Genomic DNA, 13,438 nt, shown 5'->3' with positions numbered 1-13,438 from the left:
ACACCTTTCTTTCTTCTGTCTGCATTCACGTCGCTGCCTGTCTCAATGCCATTTACTTTTTTGCTTCTGACTATTATGAGCCAAAGGTTAACCTTTTATAAAAAAACAAACTACATGCTCCTCATGTTGAAGTTAATTTTTAAGTTGTGAATTTTGAGTGACTTGTTCCTGGTGGACACATTTAGAGAATAACGTTTGTAACATATATGTATATATGTAAACATGAATCTCGCATCATCTCTCTCTCTCTACTATCCCTATATCTTTCTTGTTAAACGACCTCTTCTCATATGGAGAATGCATCTAATAATTATATGACTTAGTCAAAATACAGTTGGCTAGCCAGAGTTAACAATTTTAGTCTTTTAAGAATAGTCAAATATACGGTTGACCTCTTTGGATACTACTAGACAAGTCTTTTAGATATTTTCTATTATGCACAGTAGCATTGACTTGTTCTTTCTTGATGCTAAAAAATCTTATCTCTTTCTCTCTCCTCTGTTGTGCAGAGATGGGCGGTTGTTTCTCTGTCTCGTTGCCATGTGATCAAGTGGTGAATCAATTTTCTCAGTGGTTATGCCTCAGGGGGCGTTATATCCACAACCTCCCCGAGAATATAGTTGCTCTTCAGCATGCCATGGCAATGCTCACGGCAAAGCTAGACGATGTGCTGAGAACAGTGGGCAGAGAGGAGTTTACAGGGCGTCAACAAAGGATTTCCCAAGTTCAGGTATGGCATGCTAATGTCCTAACCACCAAAAACAAATTTGACGATCTGCTTAGTACTTATGAGGCTGAGCTTCAAAGGTTGTGCCTATGTGGTTTTTGCTCCAAAGATTTAAAACTGAGCTATCTTTATGGAAAAAATGTTAGCATTATGTTGACAGAAGTTGAGAAACGCAGTTCTCAAGGAGATTTTGATATGGTGGTTGAGGCAGCTACGTTTGGTGAGGTGGATGAGATCCCTATTCATCCCACCATTATTGGTCAGGAAAGAATGCTTGAAAAGGCATGGACGCTTCTCATGGACGATGGATCAGGGATGTTGGGTCTGTACGGTATGGGAGGAGTGGGGAAAACCACACTGCTCACACAGATCAACAATAAGTTTTCTGAAATAAGTGACAGGTTTGAAGTTGTGATATGGGTTGTTGTGTCTAAAAGTGCAACAGTCCGTAAGATTCAAAGAGACATAGCTCAAAAGGTTGGCCTTGTGGAGATGGGTTCGGGAGAGAAAGACGAGAACCAGAGAGCCCTTGACATCTACAATGTTCTTAGAAGAAGAAAGTTTGCGTTATTGTTGGATGACATATGGGAGAAAGTGGATTTAAAAGCGGTAGGAGTCCCCTACCCAACTAGAGATAATGGATGCAAGGTAGCATTCACAACTCGCTCTCGAGATGTGTGTGGCCGCATGGGGGTTGATGATCCAATGGAAGTTAGCTGTTTGCAACCAGACGAGTCGTGGGATCTGTTCCAAAGGACAGTTGGGGAAAACACACTGGGAAGTCATCCAGACATTCCAGAACTTGCGAGAAAAGTCGCTAGGAAATGCCGTGGCCTACCGTTAGCACTCAGTGTTATCGGTGAAACCATGGCATGCAAAAGGACAGTACATGAATGGTGTCATGCGGTTGACGTTTTGACATCATCTGCCACAGAATTTTCAGGTATGGAAGATGAGATCCTTCCTGTTTTGAAGTATAGCTATGATAATTTAAGTGGGGAGATGGTGAGATCATGCTTCCTCTATTGCTCTTTGTTTCCTGAAGATTATCATATTGACAAAGAGAGGCTGGTAGAGTACTGGATATGTGAGGGGTTCGTAAGTGAAAAGGAAAGTAGAGAGAGGACACTAAACCAAGGTTATGAGATCGTTGGTACACTTGTCCGTGCATGTTTGTTGATGGAGGAAAGAAAGGATAAATCATACGTGAAAATGCATGATGTGGTTCGTGAGATGGCGTTGTGGATATCATCTGATTTTGGTAATCAAAAGGAGAGATGTGTTGTGCGAGCTGGTGTTGGGTTGCGTGAAGTACCAAAACTCAAGGAGTGGGCTACTGTGAGAAAGATGTCTTTGATGAATAACGGGATTGAAGAGATCTTTGACAGTCACGAGTGTGGTGATCTTACAACTCTATTTCTACAAAGAAACGCGTTTGTAAAGATCTCGGGTGAGTTCTTTCGATGCATGCCTCATCTAGCTGTTTTGGATCTATCAGAGAATCACAGTCTTGAGGAACTACCAGAAGAAATATCAGAGTTGGGCTCTTTGAGATATTTGGACGTGTCATACACATGTGTAAATCAGCTACCGGTTGGTTTATGGGAACTGAAGAAGTTAATACATCTCAATCTGGAACACATGATCAGACTAGGGAGTGTTTCAGGGATATCAAGTTTGTGGAATTTGAGGACATTAGGACTACGAGGTTTGGTGCTAGATATGAGGCAAGTGAATGAGCTGGAACTCTTGGAACATCTACAAGTTGTAACCATAGATATATCATCGCCTTCGGTTGTGAAGCCATTGTTATGGTCTCATAGGTTGGTCGTGTGTATCAGAGAGGTTGATTTTAAGTACCTTGAGGAAGAATCAATGAGAGTCTTGACTTTGCCAACTATAGTCAATCTCCGTAGGCTCAGCATTAAAAGGTGTGGAATGAGGGAGATAGAGATAGAGAAGACAGCTTCTTCGTCATCATCATCGTGGAACAAAATTCACACAGCTCCATACTTCTCAAACCTCTCTAAAGTCTTTATAACTAAATGTCATGGTCTTAAGGATTTGACGTGGCTGTTGTTTGCTCCAAACCTTGCTTTTCTCCAAGTTAGTTTCTCAGGGCAATTAGAGGATATAATTAACCAAGAGAAAGCTGCGAGTGTTGAGAATGCAGCTACCATTGTTCCTTTTAGGAGACTAGAAACGCTGCACCTATCTGCTTTACGTGGGCTCGAGAGAATATATTGGAATGCTCTGCCGTTTCCGTGTCTGAAAGTTATCCACGTTGAAAAATGTTGGAAGCTAAGAAAGCTTCCTTTGGATTCTAATAGTGGCGCCGGGGGTAAAGAACTGGTCCTAAGTTATGGAGACAGAGAATGGATAGAAAAGCTTGAATGGGAGGACCAAGCCACTCGAGTTCGTTTCTTAACTTCGTGCAGGTGGCACTGGCGAGCAACACAATGAACTTCACTTGCTTTTCTTCTTCTTTTTGCAAAACTTTATATCGTCAGTGGTTTCACGACATTTGCTGGTTTGTACAACTCTTGCTCTCTCCTATTATTTGCATAATTAAGTATTTTTCTTACTCTCTATTTGTATAATATGCTAGCCGTTTCAATGCTCGTGTCAAAGATGGCTTAAGTAAAGATTCACTGGATTCCAATGGCTTGGCTCATTCTTGGGAGTAAACCGAGACTTATTTGTCTGTTCTGGTTTAATCCGATTCCAGAGGGGTATGATGCTCGTTTGGTCCGTCCAAGTATAGAAGCCGCATTTAAGAAGATAGGCTACTCTGGTCCTGTTTCTATCACTGCCTATACCGCCTATAAAGAAACCCCTCATCACCACCTCGTAGGGCTCTCTTCCACTGGAGTCGATCTTGCACATACCCTCTACTGGTACAAAGGCTCTCGCATGTACGACGATGTGAGGCAATGGGAAAATGATAATCCTGCTCCGGCTTCAGTGATGCTCATATCGGATGTGGATCGGGACGATTACATCCCGTCGCTTATTTCTCGTTATCTACAAAAGAGTAACTACAACTGTTTTTTGGCTTATTCGTTTAGGCCTTGTAAAATGACAGTCATGCTCACTTCCGCTGCATGGCTCTGGGAAAGCTTACTTTCAGTTTTTTCAGAGAAAAGAAGACGGCACATTCTTAAGAATTGCAGTGAAAGTGCATCTACGGGAATGTTTTATTGCAAATTGTGCTACGACTGGGATTGCGAAAGCCTCGATGAGTTCACTAAGCATCTCTCTAGAAGTAAAACACATGCAAGGGAAGTACGCATCCTCTCCCTCTCTCTCTCTCTCTCTGTGTATCAATAGATTGTTCCATTGTCTAACCATTTTGAGAAATAACCTCTTAATACTCGTTGTCGAAACAGGAGTATAGAATTATTTCGCATTCTGATTTTCTCGATCGCGAGCGCACGCTAACTAAAATATCCAACTACAATCATGAGGCAAGTTTTTCTTAATGATATAGTGTTATAGATTTTTTTAAAAAATGTAATTCATGTCCAAATACTCATTGTTTCATATACATGGTGTAGATAGGATATTCTCCCAAGAACAAACGTATGAGGAAATGAAGCTTCCTGAAGTGAAGCTCTTATATTCCTTTCTAGTCTATGTCTCCTTTTTGTTTGTTTAAACCCAACGCTCATCAGAGCCATCAACAACGACTTGCAGGTAAAAGAGATCTTTGGTATTGTCAAAGATATCCAAAGGATCTCATCTGCGTTTGTCGAGATATCTTTCTCTCATCTCTCTCGATCGCTGAATGTGGAAGCGGATCGTTTAGCAAAACTTTCCCTATTTTCGTCTCGTGTACCGGACCCATCTTTGGGCTAAAAATACTTTGGGCCTGAGGCCTTTTCATTTTTAATTTAATGAGCAAGTATTACAAAAAAAAAAAAAAAAACCCAATGCTTGTTTAAATTAAATGGAATGGTGTTTTTTTTCTTCCGTTTATTGAACTTCTTAAACAACAAATGGTCTTGGGATTTGTGGCCTAAGTAAAAAATAAAGTAAAAGACACACTGGTGATGATAGTTCACATGCCTCTGTCTCATTTTATGCTAAATGTTTTCTTTATGATTTCAGATCGGTGTAGACAACTTTGGCGATTTATTCCTTCTGATCAATTTTTTTTTTTTTTTTTGGAATGGGTAACTAGTTATTTGTTTTTATGATCGACAATAGTAAGAAATTTTTGATATATCCAAGCTTATCTGCTGGACCGTGTTTGTCAAACTTAAAGAGCACGCCCGAATTATGATGTCCCTTGCACCAAAATAAATGGCAAAGATTTTTTATCGTTTTCAAAATTTTCTTTTTTTTTTCTACAGATTTAAAAATGATCTTAGATCGACAAATGAGATAATATTCGTCGCTTTTCCATTGGAATATCTTTCAGCATAGCGATATGGAGTTTCTTGTGTACGCGATGAAATTTCGTAGGGAATGTTATAATCGTATCGGATGGAATTCGCGACAAAGTTTACAAAAACTTTTCTTTTTAATAGAGTTTACAACTATGTAGGAAAAATTTAATACATTAGACACACATGTATATGTTCAAACTGGTTCGAATCAACGTTGCATGTTGTAGAAAAAATTTCATGCATGTTGTAACAAATATTAGTCATAAATTCATTTAATTGCAGTGAAAATGTACTATACGAAGTAAATTGTAATATACGGTTTCCTTTTGTGCCAACCTTGAAAAAACATAATAATTGTTAAATTCTTCATGAGATAAAAAAAAAAAGTAAATGCTTCAACTTTTCTTTTGAGACCAGAAGAAACAAAAATAAAATCATTCCTTCTTTCTCCACTGCCTGTCTCTATATAACATAATCTTGACTCGAGCCAATATGTAAATATTTTTTTGTATCTCCTTAAAACCACATTCTTCTCCATCTTCCTTACATGCACTATTTATGGTTGTACATACCCATCAAGCTTCCTTGGAATTATTATCCCTATGAACACAACTCTGGTAAGTGGCAGACTACATGCATGTGTCATTTGAATACTTTTCTGAATTTTCTGTATATACCTGTGACTTGCGTAGATTAATGTCTTTATGCTGCTATTGTTGTACATGTTCAAATTATATACAAACATAATTAAGGCATAAATTTTCAGAATACCAAATTCAATAATCTTGAATTCTAAAGAACAAACTGAGATGTGATTATGTGATTATAGTACAGCGAGAAGCCGAGGCAAATAAAATTGAAATAGCTCTTTTTGTGGGTGTATATGTGTATATATATATATTTAACTAGCAGATTATTTAAAAACTAAAATGATAAGAAGAGATAATTGTCTCTTTTTCAAAAAACATATGGGAGTTACATTTAGATTATAATTTATATGGTTAATCTTATCAAGTACAAGTATATATGCATATAACATAAGTTCAATAATGTAGTAATTAAGAATCAATCAAAGCAAATATAATTATGTACCGTCATCATCATCTACACTTAATTAGTGTTCGAGTGTACGTATATATATGTGGATATATGCATTTATATGATATATTAATTTCTGCTCACTTCCATAGATCAATCTGACAACTCGAAGAAGTAGAAGCAGCATATTCTTCTCCCATGTCGGAAACTCTTTCCTGATCTTTTTCTTCATCAACTTGGTACTCCATGTTGCTTGTGTCATTGGCATTGTTCTGTTGAGAAGCAGAAGCTGTGGCGGCCTCTTCGTTGCTTAGCTGAGAAGCGACGAATTTATCAAGAACTCTCCAGTCCGTGACCTGGTCCATCGCTTGCTCGTTCCCGCTATTCATGTATGGAGAGCTGAAAATCTGATTCCCTTGATTCAGTTGTTCCTCATGCGCGAGATTAGACTGCTGCAAGTTAGCAATACGGCTCGAGTTATTATCGTGGTTGCTTGAGATGCAATTACTATTATCTTGTTGGATCTTAGGGCTTTCAAGCTGAGGAAGTTGGAGGAATGATAAAGGAGATTCATGAAGAAAATGATGTTGTTGTACCAGGTGGTTGTATTGTAGCTCTTGCTTGCATGGCAAGTTAGGGTTATTGAGAGCGTAAGCAGATGCATTGAATCCATATGGTAAATGCTGTTGGTGCTGATGATGGTGCTGATGATGATGATTGGAAAGAATCCGCCGTGGACCGTTTGTCTCGAGCTCAGATGCCATAAAAGAGAGCTGGTCGTCATACCAATGTGAAGGCGATGAGTCGTAATCTCCCATTCGTCTCACTGCAGCCAATCTCTTCTTGAAAACCCTACACACAACCCAGCCTTCTTCCTACAACCGAATATCATATATGGGATTAACTCAAATGGTTTAGGAGATCACGATTGTGTGAAGAGAAGTTATGGTTTAGGGTTGATATAATACATGAGGAGTTCCATTTTCATCGGTTTCTAAGCGGTATTCATGCATGATCCAATCAGATTTTTGTCCATTTGGAGCTCTTCCTTTGTAAAATACAAGTGTTTTTCTCATACCAATAAGACTATGCCTCAAGTATATAGCCTTATCTCTTCCAGTGGCTTTCCAAAACCCTGCTTTAGTTGCTCTGTTGGTTCGAGTCCCTGTGGGATACTTTTTGTCTTTATGGCTAAAGAAGTACCAGTCACTTTGCTCCTCATGTCCAATTTTGCACAACTCTATTTTTACAAAGAAATGAAATCAGTTCTTTTAAAAAAAAATTATTAGGAAATTAGAGTAAAGAATGAAAGGCTATATATAGAGGCCATGTGATGTGGCAAACCTTGAAGATCCCATGGCTCAATCTTGTAAAGATCAATGTCCTTTATGAAATCGATTTCTATTCTCTTGGATGCAACTTTTTTCCTCAGGTAGTAGTCTACAAGTTCTTCGTCTGTTGGGTGAAATCTAAAACCCGGAGGAACGTGTGAAAATGAATTCATACTTTCGACTTCGTAATTAATTAATAACCTGCTTATAAAAAAAATAACGGTTACATATATTGTTAACATAATTATGTGATTTTGATACTGATTGTTATGTCTTAGTTAGCAGCTACTTTTGTTACAACTATGATATTTAAGACCAATCACATGGTAAAACTATATTTCCCCGGAATGATTAAATTCATTTTTATTAGATTCACGGTGAATAATCAGTATAACAATTCCCATTTTTCATATGATGATAGTTTAAATTATACAGTTAGATGCGTGCACTATATATATATTATGAACAAGATCGATCAATTAAAGTAAAAATCTGCTTAATTATTGATTCATTTGTATAACATAATCTTGGATATTTTATTGCATTTAAGTTAATGTAACCAAACAAGTAAAGTTCAGAAAATGAAGAGGAGAACAGACTTTAAACTGAGGTTGGTTTTCTAGATTCTTGTATAAAAGCGTTGAAAAATCTAATCAACACAACGAAGATCGATTGGTTTTCTATATTAAATTAATAGTTAAGACTTGGATGATATTTTGCTTTGCTTGTAATATCAGCAAGATTAAGTATATGATGAGATGAAATATGACGATGATAATCAAGGTGATTAACTAAGACGGCAATAATGGATTAAAGATGATTCAAAAGTAAACACTTTTACCTAAACAAGAAAGAAAAACGAAGTGAAGGTGATGATCGGAGAAGGATAAAAAGTTGATAGTGGATTAGGGTTTTACCTGAAGAAACTCTAGATAGAAGATTATTCAGCTGAAACGAAATTTTGTGTGTTTTGGCTACTGTATGCTTCTCATCAGAAGTTTGAACACTTCAACACAAGACTAGGGAGAGAAGGGGGTCCCTGAAAGAAGAGGGGACAAGATTTGACAGTTCTTCTCTGGAATAGGTTACCGGAAGTAGATATCAGATCCCGAGAGAGAAAGAAAGAATGATAAAAAGAATGGGAATTGGAGAAAGAGAGTAGGGTTTAATATAAAGAAGATCAATCGATGAATTGAAGAGCGCACAAAAGACATAAAAAAGAAGATGACAACCGTGTCCTAATAATCTATTATATTTTAGTTTCTTTATCTCTCTCTCTTTCCCTATCAATCATACTTTTCTTTTCTCTCTGAGTCTTCTTGCACCTAGAGAGAGAAAGACAGAGGGGGACTTAATTTGTTGCAAAAGCTTCGGGAGTAGAGAGAGAAGGATAAGGGGGCGAAGGAGAGAGAGAGAGAGAGAGAGAGAGAGAGAGAGAGAGAGAGAGAGAGAGGTGGCAACATCCATTACCACCCACCAGCTCTTGATGGATATGCTTGGTCATCGCTATTAAGGTTCTTTCTTTTGTTTGTCCTTTACATTAAGCTTATTTTATTAGTTTCAGTTAGGTCATTTTTATGTCCAAAAATGTCTTATATCCATACTAAAAGTAACTCAAATATTGGCTTAATAGTATGTGTTTTGTCGAAATATCTATACATCCATAATTTTCAGATATTTTTTTCTCTTTTTTCTATAGACGTAATTACTTGAACGTTTCTGTACAAAACACTAAATGCTAAAGACTATCATAATATCTTTTTAAAGGAATATCTGCATATTTCTTTAAATTTTTTTATTTCATAAATGTTAAAAATAAAATGTTATAAGTTATCCACTAGCTACTTCATATAAGCTTATTTATGCAATCAAAATTTGAATATATACGACTATTCATTCAAAACATAGTGTATCCATTATAATGCTGAATTAACAATTTTCTTTTAAGGATCAAGTTGAATTTTTTCTTTTCTAATTTTTTGTCTTAAAATTGAAATATCAAATATATCTACGTTATGCAATGTGATTCAGTAATTTAGTCCTAGGAACAAAAAAACTCTTTAAACTATATATAATAGTTTTTTTCCATTAAATGTGAAAGTAATTATTTCTGATCACAAATATATATATATTCTTTTGGTAAACAAAAATTGGAACCAAAGTTTTCCAAAAGTAAATCTTGGAAAATTGACCTTCATTAAGATATTTAGTTTAGTTTTTTCTATGTCAAATCAACAACATAAACATCACAAAAGGGTATTTAGTTTTTTCTATGATATTCTTTTTTGTTTTTTTCAAAATTCACATAATATAAAAATATGTATCTACACTAAATGCATGTAGGAATTTGCACTCGCATAATCATTCCGACGAAACCAAACGTGGAGACATCCCAAAAATATTATGAAAGTGTATGTATTCTTCATGAAGATAACCTGCAAACTAAATTTGTATGATACCTTTGAAAAGTAATTATTACATATGTTTTTGTATATAATCTTGAATATGTTCATCATTTGGATGTGTATGTTTTATGCATAATCAAGTGAAACATTAACAGGTTTAGTGCAGTCGTGGCTGAGATTTGAGTAACTGGTTGTTAGTTTAACCAAATCATGTGCTGGCTCACCTTGTTTTATCTTTTTTGCCAAGGCTGATCCTTCTAAGCTCTAACCCTTTTGTAAATTTACAAACACTCTCATATTTATATGAATTCACATTTTGGCAAAAAAAAGTGAAACATTAACACTAATTAGGTTCTTAAAATTTTAATAGCTAATATATATAAACACATGATTTTAATTTATTAAAAATACTATTATATTTAATTGTTTATCGTCCCAAAATTGAGTTTTAATCCATTTCTATCTATTTTTATTTTGCCATGTTAACCTGCATTTCTATCTCTTGCAAATCGAAATTAGTTTGATTAGTGTTATGCTATTTTCATCCTCTTACTATTATGATTAAGAAAGAAAATGTGAGAATTATTCTCAAGAATAAAAGTACATTACGTCTTAGGGTTTGTTTGGTGTAGTTTTGTTGGTCATCATTTAAACAATTAAGTAAAAATATTGCTCAGCTCAGAGCCGAAGACTCAATGACTGATCAAAATCAAATTTTTGTAAAAACAGCTGACGGATGTAAGTGGAAAACGGGACCCACAAAGGGAAAACGGAATGATTGCTGACGTGGCGGCTGCTGGTCCGGCGTGAGCGAGCCCTCTATCATTAGTCTCACGATTTGCTGTTGCAGGCCGGTTGGTCTATGTGGGTCCCATCCCGTTTCCCGTTCTCTTAACTCTCCTTAATTTTTTTGTTACAACACCTTAAATTTTTAAGTTTGTTTTCTTGCCTTCGCTTATAATATTTTTGGTATATATGAACGTCGCTTACATTTTGTTTACTTGGTCCAATTAAAAGTTACATTTGTGCAACTAAAATAAAATATACGTTTTTCCTATAACACAAACGAATTGTGTTAGCTAGTTCGAGTTTCCATAGCGTGGTCAAGTCATAACTAAAAGTCCTCATGGATAACAACTAATGTAACTCTTTGAGGTTGCAAAAAAAATCTAAAACTTGAATGTATAACCATGAAACTATACTTGTCCAGTCCTTGCTTCAGTTTTTTAAAAAAACTTCTGTATATGGTATTCACATATTTTAGAGGCTCGGTAGTTCTTAAAGTATACCCCACAATTATGAATTTGAACACAACACATGGGTATACTTTAACCTCCAACCATGATGCGGGCATTTCCTTACAATAACTTGAGCAACTTATTAAATTCCGTCGACATATTTTCTTGCATACTTTCCTTCTAGAATTGTCTAACATCTACCAGTGAATTTAGTTTGATTAATAATTTGAATATTTTTCTAACATATCTAAATGAATATAACGTTGACATTATCATCATATATTTTTGGTTAATATAAGTTTGATTCCCTATAATTTTGAAGCTAAAAAAGGTCAGGTGTCAAAATGTCTCCCAAGTTTCAACGACTGAGGCAAAACCCTCCGCACATAATTTCTTTAGATATTTATTTACTTATTATTTTTTTGACTAAGTGCTTAATAATTTACTTATTATTGAATTCTGTAAAAAACACATTAGTTTTTTTTGGTCCACCAAAGACAAAAAAAAAAAATATATATATATATATATAATGAATAAAAATAGCCCATCTTAACTATATCAATATCGTGTAATCATTTAACTAATTAACTAACCAACTAACCGGATAATATTTTAAAATACATATTAGGTAAGTTATATTTATAATAAAGTTTGTGTTTTGGTAAGTTCATCTAATATCGGATGGTTCTGCGGCTGATGTTAAGGACTTTGGGGCAAAGATTTGGTGTGTAAAATATCATATACTAATGAAACTGCAATAAAGGATTAAAAGATAAGTAAATAGAGAGGAAACAGGCAAAATTTCGTTTAGTTATATAGACATTTATATTATATTTTATTATGCTTTTGTGTGTTGTTGAATAAACGAAGCATAGAAGTGAAGCATAAGCAAAGACTGGGATCCCAAAAGTGTCATTTTGGTCCCACTTCGCCTCTTGTCCATTACCTATTTGATAGTGAAATTAAATTATTATAAGTAATTCCTCATTTTTTTACTATTTATATTTCTACATACTAAAAATGGTATTTCTAGTTCATTTGTTGATTAGTAGAATATACTGGTCGAAGCTAAGGCATAATGACAGTCGATTCATCAATTAATCTTCTTATCGCTGCAGTTGATTATATTTTGTTATGTATACTAACTAATACAAGTTTTGGTTTGGATTGGTGAATGGTGAGCTCTCATTGGGCCACCAACCATATGTTACCTATTAAAATAAGAACAAATTATTAATTTCTTTTCATATCGAATCCAAGATTATACGTTACAATTAACCCACAAAATGGTCAATACAATACTTTTCAATAGATTCTGCTGCAACTGCAAGCTACCACTATGAATAGATATAATAAAGCTATCATTACAATGTTAGATTCCAGAAGAAGAATCTCCATCAATATTTAGTGATACACTGATTAATAGAAATTAGCATACTGATTAATAGAAATTATCATGCTAAAATTTTCTAACTGAGTTTCTGAGTGTGTAAAACTTTCAAGACAACTAATTATACTATCATATATACGCACGGGCCTATCACCTATGTGACACAATTTTCTTATAAAATCTAAAAAAAAATAGTTACCTTCAAAAGTATCATACCACTATATATTATCTCATAACCTACAGTGACTATTTAACTCTTTATATTGTATTGTATAACTGAAACTAACCACGTCCAAGGCTTTTTAGTTTTAGGGTTTTGAAGGGAATTTACGCATAACCACGTGGTGTAAGTCCATCTGATGAGAAGATATATTTCTTCACAACTTGTCCCAAAAGCCCTAATCATTACGAGAAGCCCTAAGAATCGAACCACGTGGGAAAGTTTCTTCCTTTCGCCAGTTTCTTGTCACATGAGAAAAACTTGTTACATGTGAAAGAGTCCACCCGCATCCTACTCATTATTTGGTTGAATGGTACAGTTACGAATAGTTATGCTGCCACTAGGCAGAAGCCAAATCGGTCGTCTAGTTATTCAGCTAACCAGATGCCAAATCTGAATCCAAAAAGTATCCAAGAATAAATATTAGATCAAATTTGTCGACTCTCATGGTATATTAAACGAGTATTGTGACATTTGTAGTTATCAATAGTAATTGTTTTAAATATGTGTAACTAGTGATCCAAATTTCTGAGACATATGATGTGATCTAAATAGATGTATGCTGCGAGACATAAAATGTGGCAAAAAACTTTTATTCGAACTAGTACTAATTAATTATTCGATTGTATGTGTAAACAAGAGAGTTTTAGATTCAAAGTATATATATGCTGCCCCAGTAAATAATTTTTTTTAGGTCC

General features: G+C 35.2%; 3 protein-coding genes across 7 annotated transcripts; 2 read left to right on the top strand and 1 right to left on the bottom strand.

Annotated features, from left to right (window-relative positions):
- The first annotated feature begins 33 nt into the window (after positions 1–33).
- On the top strand, positions 34–3,456 carry LOC125574841 (disease resistance protein RPS5-like). Its single transcript, XM_013802029.3, has 2 exons — positions 34–3,257; positions 3,336–3,456. Exon 1 carries the CDS (start codon positions 467–469, stop codon positions 3,188–3,190), a length of 2,724 nt encoding a protein of 907 aa, XP_013657483.2. The 5' UTR covers positions 34–466; the 3' UTR covers positions 3,191–3,257; positions 3,336–3,456.
- On the top strand, positions 3,389–4,790 carry LOC125575375. Of its 2 annotated transcripts, XM_048738237.1 has the most exons (4): positions 3,389–4,012; positions 4,117–4,194; positions 4,285–4,334; positions 4,424–4,790. In XM_048738237.1, exons 1-3 carry the CDS (start codon positions 3,389–3,391, stop codon positions 4,321–4,323), a joined length of 741 nt encoding a protein of 246 aa, XP_048594194.1. In that variant the 3' UTR covers positions 4,324–4,334; positions 4,424–4,790. The 2 variants fall into 2 exon arrangements, with proteins under 2 accessions (XP_048594194.1, XP_048594193.1); XM_048738236.1 differs by having other exon boundaries at positions 4,285–4,790.
- A 1,241-nt stretch (positions 4,791–6,031) lies between these two features.
- LOC106360244 (NAC domain-containing protein 7-like) lies at positions 6,032–8,662 on the bottom strand. Of its 4 annotated transcripts, XM_013799830.3 has the most exons (5): positions 8,405–8,661; positions 7,501–7,688; positions 7,125–7,396; positions 6,753–7,031; positions 6,032–6,608 (listed from the first exon to the last, which is right to left on the bottom strand). In XM_013799830.3, exons 2-5 carry the CDS (start codon positions 7,658–7,660, stop codon positions 6,297–6,299), a joined length of 1,023 nt encoding a protein of 340 aa, XP_013655284.2. In that variant the 5' UTR covers positions 7,661–7,688; positions 8,405–8,661; the 3' UTR covers positions 6,032–6,296.
- Between the last annotated feature and the right edge of the window lie 4,776 nt (positions 8,663–13,438).

The sequence above is a fragment of the Brassica napus genome, chromosome A8 (genome assembly GCF_020379485.1).
Source record: "Brassica napus cultivar Da-Ae chromosome A8, Da-Ae, whole genome shotgun sequence".
Classification (NCBI taxonomy): Eukaryota; Viridiplantae; Streptophyta; class Magnoliopsida; order Brassicales; family Brassicaceae; genus Brassica; species Brassica napus.
The sequence above is the reverse complement of the archived record's forward strand: the minus strand, read 5'-3'. Positions and strand labels throughout refer to the sequence as shown.